Source organism: Pteropus alecto, unplaced genomic scaffold, assembly GCF_000325575.1.
Source record: "Pteropus alecto unplaced genomic scaffold, ASM32557v1 scaffold131, whole genome shotgun sequence".
NCBI classification, from domain to species: domain Eukaryota; kingdom Metazoa; phylum Chordata; class Mammalia; order Chiroptera; family Pteropodidae; genus Pteropus; species Pteropus alecto.
In genome coordinates, this window is record NW_006434709.1 from 1,138,689 (window position 1) to 1,148,041 (window position 9,353).

Here is a 9,353-nt window from a genome sequence, read left to right on the forward strand (position 1 = left end):
TTTCCCATGGCGAGTCTTTGCCTGGCCCATCTGTTGTAGCTTCCTGCATACCCCATCAGGTTTCCACGCCCAGCCCCGCACTGGTAAGCCAACCGCTCTGGACATGGTCCTCACTTGACAAGCCCAGCAAAGGCAAGTGAAGGGGCCTGAAGCAACCTTGGGACTTAGCTGACTGTCTGCTCTTTTTACAAATGATAAACTGCAGGCCCAGAGAGGGAGAGTAGTCAGCCCAAAGTCACACAGCTACTTGGTGTCAAAGGCAAGCCTGGAACTCATGTTCCCTGACTTCAACGTAGAGATCTTTCAAAGAAAATCCAACTCTTTTGTCACTTTTCTTCACCAAAGGCCTACTGGGTACCAGGGCAGGGAAGCTTTAGTCTCCGGACAGTGGGTGAGACCTCAGGTATCCCCTGGACAGACCCCATCCCAGACCCATCTAAAGCACCCACTCCTCCGGAGCTTCAGAGCACCTAGCCCAGGCACAGCCCTCCTCCTGGACAGCGAGAGCTGGGAGGGCATCCTCATATTGACCCTAGGAGCACCTAGGGGAGCACAGCTCCTGTCCTTTTTCCCGCGTGGTGGAAGGCAGACATCAGGACGCCCACCCACTGGTGGCCTCTCTTCTCCCCCAACCTTGGAGAGGCAGCAGAGGCTGCTGAAGCCTCGCTGTGGCCCCCACCCCCAGGTTCGGGAGCCTCTGCTGGGCTTCTTCCCCTGGGCCCTGCCAGGGTGAGATGGGCTCCTCACCAGTTACCATATCCAGGTCAGGCAGAGTCGGGGAGGGTTCCAGAGGAGTAGTGGGTGGGAATAAGGGCACAGCTCCAGGGAGCGGCGTGTAGGACACCTGCAGGACCAGCGAGGCCTAGAAGAGATGGGGAATGAGAGGGCAGCAGGTTAATGCATTGGCCTTGGACCACCGCCCTCCAGCATCCGTCCATCTATCCACCATGAAAGGTGGCTCTGGTTACAAAGCCACCCAAGGGCCCACCAGCATAGTCAGGTGAAAAAGAGCACAGACTCTGAAGTCAGTTTCCACCACTCAGGAGCTGTGTAATCTTGGATAAGACCTATAACTTCTCTGTGCCTCGGTTTCCTCATCTATAAAACGGGAGTAGTGATAGCAATAGTACCTTCCTCACAGGGCCTAATGAGGATTAAAGGAGTTGACAGAGCACATCGTAAGCTTCCATAAATGAATCAGCGATCCAGCCTCTCCTGTCAGATTTTTCAACTCTCAGCCTAGTCCCATTTTCAGGAAAAAGCCCCTTTGGCCTCTTGGCTGCTCAGCTGAGGGCTCTCGCCTATGTCTCCACAGACACCTCAGCCTTGCTCTGCTCAGGCCAAACTCTGAGAGGGTCTCAGGGCGCTGCTTGTCTTTCTGAGCTCTCTCTCCTCCCAGAAGCATCCTCATCCGTGCCTAATCCCCAGCTGCTCCAGCTGTGACTGCCGAGAAGAGAGCGACTGGCCTTACCACTCACGTGGACAGGAGAAAGCTGCCTTGTGCCCCCACCCCACCCAACCCCACCATGAGACCTGCACTGTTCAAAGGGCCCCCTGAACCTGCAAAAAAAGGACAACCACAGCAGGCCCTCCAGCCTTGCAGCTCTTAGGCCAGTGGGGGCCTGGCCAAGCATTTCCTGGAACTCCAGATCCAGCAGGCCCACTGGGGCAGCCTTTTTATATAATAGATGCTCTAGTTAAGAAAGTTCGAAAAGTTCGAAAACTTCAAAGAAAAAAAGAAAAAAACTTCAAAGGCAAAAAAGAAAAAAACGAATTGCCATAATTCCACCACTATTCACATTTTGATATAATTCTCTCCAATCTTTTTTAAACAACAGTATACAGCTCTGCTATATATAAAATGCTTTTCTTTTACTTAACGTTAGACAATAAGCACTTCCCTGGGTTTTCCCAAACCCTTTATAAATATAATTGTTAAGGATGCATAATAACCTCTGAGTGGCTTTAGTATAATTCACTAGGCATCTGTCTCTACTGACTGATATTAGGGATGTCCAGAAACTTCTGGAGTGAATTCTTATCCCGAGACAGAAAGTGCTCAAGGACTAGATGTATCCAGCTCTGGGACTTGAACCCTCCAGAATGGGGCCTGGGCAGGGTCATCCAAGCTAAGGGAGGGCGAGACTGGTGAGAGTGTTGGGCTCAGAACACTGATGAAGAATCTCGAAGCCACCTCCACATCACAGGAGACCCCGGAAGAGGCCAGGAGGCCAGGGAAGGCAATGAGACACTTCCAAGTTCCAGATCCTAGGCTTTGCCCTAACCGCCGCTGCAGGTCCCTAAATTACCACCAGGTGTCGCCACTTGCGCAGCCAGTACTCCCTGCCCTTGGAACCCAAGCTCCTGCAACCCCCAAAAAAGAAAAAGAACTGCCCCGCCCCAGATGCCCAGACCAGCCCGCGGCCACGCCTGACTCCTGGAGACTCTGATGCAGGCCTGAGATGCACCTGGGCATCTGTATTTTTCTCCAGTTCATCAAAAGGCAATTCGGGCTCTTCAGAGAACTAATTACAAGATTAGGCCAAGGTAGATAGAAGATAACCCTGGAAAATTTTTTTTATGGCAGAAAGCAAGAAAATACAAAAAGAATGATAGAAACACGTCAAAGGTCATGGAAGCCTGCTTTCAGGGGCTGCCACTGGCCAAACTGGGAAAATTTAAACATGAAAATAAATAATGGCTGCAACAGATTAAACCATTAAATAAAAGAGGAATATATGAATCCATATGGAAATAAACAAATAAATAAATCAGAAGGAAGCTTTTCTTTACAGTCAAATGCCAACTGATTAAAGCAGAATAAAATAACTGATTTAGAATATCACCATTTAAGCAATCATCAAAACAATTAATCCAACCAAGAAGCAATAATGGCACAATTAGGAAATGAACGAAGAATTTTAATAGACTTTTTTTGGAGTGCTGAAAATGTTCTAAAATTAGATAGTGGTGATGGTTGTATAATTCTGTGAATATACTAAAAACATTGATTTGTACACTTTAAAAGATAAATTTTACAGTATGTGATTATATCTCAATAAAGCTCAATAAATCTCCAAAAAAAAATGCAACAATAGATGTTAAAACTGCTGGGTAAAAGTTGAATGACATACAGGGCCTTCATACAAAGTGCCTCCCCCTCAAATTCTTACTTATTAGAAAAGGGAATGAATTTTAGATTAGTGGAGAAACCCAAAAATTCTACATTAACTAAATGATCAAGCTTAATAATTCAGTAATGAAACAAATCACAATCGAATCACCGCAGGCTACAATGAGAACAAGGTAGCACCACTGTGTAATATTCTTGCCAAAGATGTGCAACCTAAACCTAATTACTGGGAAACATCAGACAGTCCCAAACTGAGGTCCGGTCTCCACCATAATGATCCTGTATTTCCAAAAGTCAAAGTCACAAGGTTATAAAATTCTCCCAGAGGGAAGCCAACTAAAGGGACAGAACAACTAACACAACACGTGATCTTTAATTGGATCCTTTTGTTCTAAAGGACACTGTTGAAAAAACTGTTGAAGCTTGAATGAGGGTCCGTGGGTTAGATGGCAGTGCTGTCCCAGCGTTCATTTTCTGTGTTGAAGGTTATGTTGTAGTTCTGTATGAGAAAGTCCTTAAATAGAGAAAACACACACTAAATTCAGGGAGGTGAGCCAGACGGTTGGTGACCTAGTCTCAAATCGTTCAGTACAAAATATTCTTTATTCTACTCTTAAATCTTTTCTCTGAATCTTAAATTATTTTAAAATAAAAGGTTTAGAAAATCTGAGCAATCTGCTTCTGCTCTAACCATAGGAATCTCACTCAGTAGAGAAACATAAGGCCCCCCACCTACTCAAGACCAGCCACATAGTTTTCGGGCCCACTGCAAAATGAAAAGTCAGGCCCCTTGTTAAAAATTCATTAAGAATTTCAAGATGGTGACAGCAGAGAACTAAACCAGGCATGGGCCCCAAAAAAAAAAGACTGGCCTGTGTGGAGTGTTTGCTTGGCTCAGCCTGAGTTGGGCCTGCATCTGAAGGACCCCAGGGTGTGGGGCCCCAACTGACAAAGCTGGCCCGACCCATTTATTCATTCATTTGCTTATTCATTCCCACCATAAATATGTACTCAGAGCCTGCACAGAGCCAAGCACATCAAAATACTGGGTTATTTTTACAAACAAAGCAAAAGCTTCAGCCCCCATGGAACTGACATCATGGCAGAGGAGACAAACAATAAATAATAAAAGAAATAAATCATAAGTTATACAGTATGTTAGAAAGAAAAGGTAAATGGCAGCAAGAGGAACGAGGGGAGCAGGAGGGTATCCAGGTAGCAGTATGAAATCAAGCGGTCTCAGGGACCCCAGTAAGGTGAAGAGAGTTGAGCTAAAACTTAAAGGGGACATAACTTGGCTGTCCTTCAGCCCAGGTTCTTCCAACACTTGGTAACGGAGGTCCCCTGACCCTGAGACCAGATTGCCTTGAAGAACACCTCTTCCTATTTCTCAGGGCTTGCCCTGCTTACCCACCCTCCCCCACCCCCTCATGCCACCTGCAGGCTTCTGGCACAGCACCTCTGGGCAGAGGTGGAGCCTCGGCCGTGTAACTCTTCCACATCATGGCCTGGATGTCAGCAGCTTAGCACAAGGGCTCAGGAGCAGCCCTCTGGGAGGAGCAGAAAGGAGCAATGACCCGAGAATCCCAAGACCACCAGGCAGCCCTCCCTGGGACCTCCAGAGCATCCTGTTTCCTCCACACTGATAACTCTGCACCAGCCTCCTGAAGAACTGGCAACATGCTGGTGGCTCCAGGCACTCGAACGAGACTTCCATGCCCGAGACAGCTCCACCTTTTATACGCTCATCAAGGAGCCACAGGAACATCTCTAGCAGCTTCAAAGGATCTAGAACCCAGGATCTAAAACAGGTCTCGCCACTAGGGGACAGACTCCTGGGACCGCCGCTTCAGGACCAGGGGTAGTTAATACTGGAGGCTTCTAGCTCTGCTAAAGATCTAAAGGAAAGGGGGCATGTCTGAGGGCCCCACTCACCATCAAGACATCTCACCCTCACCGTCACATCATGCTTCATCCCCTCTCCCCTTTTCCAGACATAACCAGAGCTTACACTTTCTTCCTGTGGGATGTATGTGAGCTCTGTGCTCTTCCAGACCATATAACCTTGGCCTACAGCCCCCAGTAGGACCCACTTTAAGTCCCTCCACATCAAAGTACCCCATACGACAGCCCTATTCCTCAGGTCTCCAGTCCCATCATTGCCATGCAGACATCCTACCACAAGACCATTATCAGTCAGTCATGTGTCCACCAAAACATGCTGGCCTGGATTATGTAACCTCAGTCACCTGTGTCTGCAATCTTTGGGTCACAGCAATATTACAGAATTCTGGAGGGTCCTGTCTGGCCCCCAGGCCAGGGGGGCCTAAGAAATCAAAGGCAAAGACAGGGCACAACTCATCAGATCCTCCTACAGGTTATGCAGTCAGGCTATGGGGTCCTTCGCCCACTCTGCCATGCTCAGCCTCATTGCTCGCCTACTTCCTAGGCTACAATTCTCTAACACTGAGCTCAACAGGATCCAACAGAGACCTCTCCTGATACACATTTCCCGAGCAAAGAGGAAAGCCCCATATGCACCTGGGTTTTAGATACCTTTCCCTCAGACAACATCCAGAAGCTGGCGGAGGGTACAATGCAGGCCTGAGACGAGGTGGTATGGGGGGCAGAGGTGCTGGCAGCATCTCCAAACCTCTTGAAGGAAACTGAGGCTTTACCAGAGCCTCGCTCCTGCCCCTGCTCCTGTCCCCATGGGCTGGAGGCTCCCCCAGGACAGGGGCAGTGTTTTCCCCTTCAGTCTGGAAGCTGACTGAAGGTGGATTTGGCATCTTCTCGTGGCACGCAGGCCGGCGTGCCATATCTGAAGGGACTTGGGTGAGAACACTGAGTAACAGGCAAATGGAGTCCACACCTAGCCTGCTACAGGCCCCTCCTCCTCCTCTCGGTCCTTGCAGGGTTTTCTAAGGATCCCACTGGCCCTATGTCCACCTCCCAACACTCCATCGGCAGGTTCTTTTGGCTCTCTGAGGCAATCTGAGCTCTCACCAATTAGGGATACCTGCTATGCTCTGCCCAATGGGTTCAACCCAGAAATCAGCCTTAGTAAAAAGGCCAGTGAGAATCTGTAGCTGCTGACAAGGCTCTCTATCCCTTCTGTCACATCCCCAGTTCTCCGTGCCTCCCACTGCAGCACAGCCAGCCCCCGGTCCCACGTGAGAAGCCCCAGCTCAGAGGGCCTTGGAACCTGCCTAGGGCTGCACTGTGATTTAGTGCTATCACAGGGATTAAAGATGGACCCAGACTCTCTCCACAGGCTACAGCTGCCTCCTGGGCAGCAGGGAAGGAAGCCCCATCTGTGCTCAACTGGGGGCTAAACCAAGTGGGGCCCAGCCCTCCTCCCCCATCCATCATTTTCTGGCTTTCACACTCCCTTTTTGGAGATGTGGTTTGTGAAGCATTTGCAAGCTCTGCAGACAGCCAGGAGACCCAACCCAGGGAAGAGAAAGCAGCAGGTTTCCGGCTGGTGAGCAGAAGTACAGACAAACCCTGGGAACCGAGAGCGAGAGGAGGAGAGGTGAGGCTTCCAGGGTATGTCACCAGACTGGCTCAGTCCCATCAACAAGGACTAGGTGTGAAAAGCTGGATTCCCTTTGAGGTTGGAGCAGAGCAAGCACAGAACTTGCAGAAACCACCAGTGTCCCAGATGCATCCAGGGCTAGAGTGGAGAGACATTTGAGCAGCTCAGCCAGGAAGCAAGCAACCCTGGTTGGAGGCATGGTGAGCCGGATACACAGCAAAGAAGGAGCCCCATCTCCGAGATGCAATGGGGAAGCACCACCCAGATCCTCTGACTCAAAATATCTCTCACCAGCTGCCTTGATGCGTAGATTTCTCCATTAGTGCTCTACACCTTTAGAGTTAGCTACAGCCCTCTGAAAGGACAGTTCCAGAATTCGCTGGAGTCCTTCTTGACTATAGAAATGTGATACTGTAATTTAAATGCGAAATATATATTTGGTCTCATTCCCTATTTCTGGCACTGAGCTACAGAGTCCCTTGGAACTTCCTGAGTGATAAGAGCGGTAAAGTTTCTTTTATTATGTTAATGTGGATGGGGTTGCCAGTGGAGCCAACCAGTGGATTAGAGGGTTGAAATTTTCGGCCCTACCCTCTACACCTCAACCCCAGCCTCCAGGGAGAAAAGAGGGGCTGGAGATTGAGTTCAATCACCAATGACAAATGATTTAAGCAATCTTGACCATGTAATGAAGCCTCTATAAAAACCTAAAAGAACAGGGCTTGGAGCACTTCCAGGCCGGTGCACACATGTGGAGATCGGGGAGAGTGGCACACCTGGAGGGGGCGTGGAAGCTCATGTCCCTGGCCCCATACCTCGCTCCTTGTCTCTCTTCCATCTGGCTGTTCCTGGGTTATATCTTTTTATAATAAACCAGAAATCCAGTAAATTAAATGTTTCTCTGGGTCCTGTGAGCCCTTCTAGCAAATTGAACCCAAGGAACCTCCAATCTATAGCCAGTTGGTCAGAAGTACAGGTGACAGCCTGGACTTGTAATTGGCATCTGAAGGAGGGGCAGTCTTGTGGGGCTGAGCCCTTAACCTGTGGGATCTGATGCTGTCTCCAGGTAAATAATGTCAGAGTTGAGTTGAATCGTAGGACACCCAGCTGGTATCAGAGAATCGCTCAGTGGCGTGGAGGGAAAAACCCAGACACCTACCTTGGAAACTGGAACTATAAACAATTAGGAGCATTATTAGGAGAGTGGAGAGTTCAAAGAGAAGACAAAAAGGGGTTCCGGAGGTGATGGAGACAGGCTCGTGAATGCAGCCTGAACCGGAATGTTCTACCAGGGAGCACTGTCTGGGAAGGACATGAGTTCTCCTAGGAAGTGACATCCGCCCACCAAGGAAGCATCCCAGCCACCTTCACTGTCTTAAGTTGCCTCAGGAGAAAGTGCCAGCATCAGGAAGGCAGTGAACCACTCCATTCAAGTTTAAGAGATGCACCCTCTGATTCGTGTCCCACATTGGACATCAATTCACTGTGTGACTTCAGTCAGTCACACTCTTTAGGTCTCAGTACCCAGTAGTGGTTCTATTCAGAACTCTGCTCAGACTGGCCACTTCCTAACTCACCAAGCCAGCCAAGGGCCCCCAATCCCCCGCCAACTTCCCACCCCTCCACACACACACACTCCACGAGACAAGACAGCCCCACTCTGTCTGAAAGAACTCAGCCCAGAATCCCATCGTGCACCCTGGGAGGAAGTAGTTCCAAATCACAAGTTCCTCCAGTGCATCCTGGGAGGTTGAGCCAGAGGGAGGTCAGGAATTCCACTCACCAGGAAGAAAGAACCCTACAGGATATATTTAGCTCACTAAAAATAACAGGAGGCCAGAGATGAGGGCAGGGAATTGTCTGGGAGGACTGGGAGAGCACTGGGAAGGCTGGGGAGGGGCGAGAAAAACAATGGAGGAAAGGAAGTGGGTGGCAGGTCTCAGAGGCAGGGCAGAGGGATGTCTGTCTCCCTTGTGATCTGTGACCCAGATGACTCAGATATTCTGGAATTGGTAAAGGGAGTTAGTTGTATGGTGAGGGAGGGCTGACGGGGAGATTGGGGGAGCCATAACCAAGGCTGCGGGAAGCTTAGGAAGACATGGGTTTCTAGTAAAACCTACCCCAGGAAGGGACCCAGGATTAGGCCAAGCTGGTCTGAGGCAAGGCTCATCTGAGCCCTGCAGGTGGGGCGGGGTTCCCTCCTGTCCCCCTCCCATCTCTTCCACCCAGAGCCCCATCCCAGGCCCCCTGAGCTCTGGCCAGGGAGGGCCAGGCCTGGTAGGTTAGAGCTGGAGTAGGACACAGCTCTGGGGTCAGAAAGGCAAGGCCTTGCACCAGAAACTGCCCTGATGCAGAGGCCTGATGAGCGCTTACCCCTGTAGGCTGCTTCTTGGTGTCCAGCAGGAGCGCATTGAAGCTGGCAGACAGACTGGGGGTGGCGAGGACCTCTCGGAGTGGGACCTTGGCTTCTCCCAGGAACCTGAGCGGAGGGAAAGTAAAATGTAGAAAACTATCCTCATATGCCAGCTCTTCTCCCGCCATCCCCCTCACCACCACCAGCACCACCACACAAACACCACACAGAAAAGCTGATCTGCGTAGCTGATCTGCAAGGTGCCCTGTGCAGCCCTGTCCCCAGTACCCCAATCACCGTCTCTGGAGAGCCAAGCCCCTCTCCCCTGC

At 50.0% G+C, this 9,353-nt stretch overlaps 1 protein-coding gene across 1 annotated transcript in view; it reads right to left on the reverse strand.

The window, feature by feature from the left end:
* DYSF (dysferlin) overlaps positions 1 to 9,353 on the reverse strand; it is a 203,049-nt gene that overhangs the window by 168,362 nt on the left and 25,334 nt on the right. The window contains exons 4-5 of the mRNA XM_025045188.1: positions 9,045 to 9,150; positions 748 to 862 (exon numbers count right to left, since the gene is read on the reverse strand). Of these exons, the coding sequence (XP_024900956.1) occupies positions 748 to 862; positions 9,045 to 9,150 (221 nt within the window). The remainder of the gene's footprint in view (positions 1 to 747; positions 863 to 9,044; positions 9,151 to 9,353) is intronic.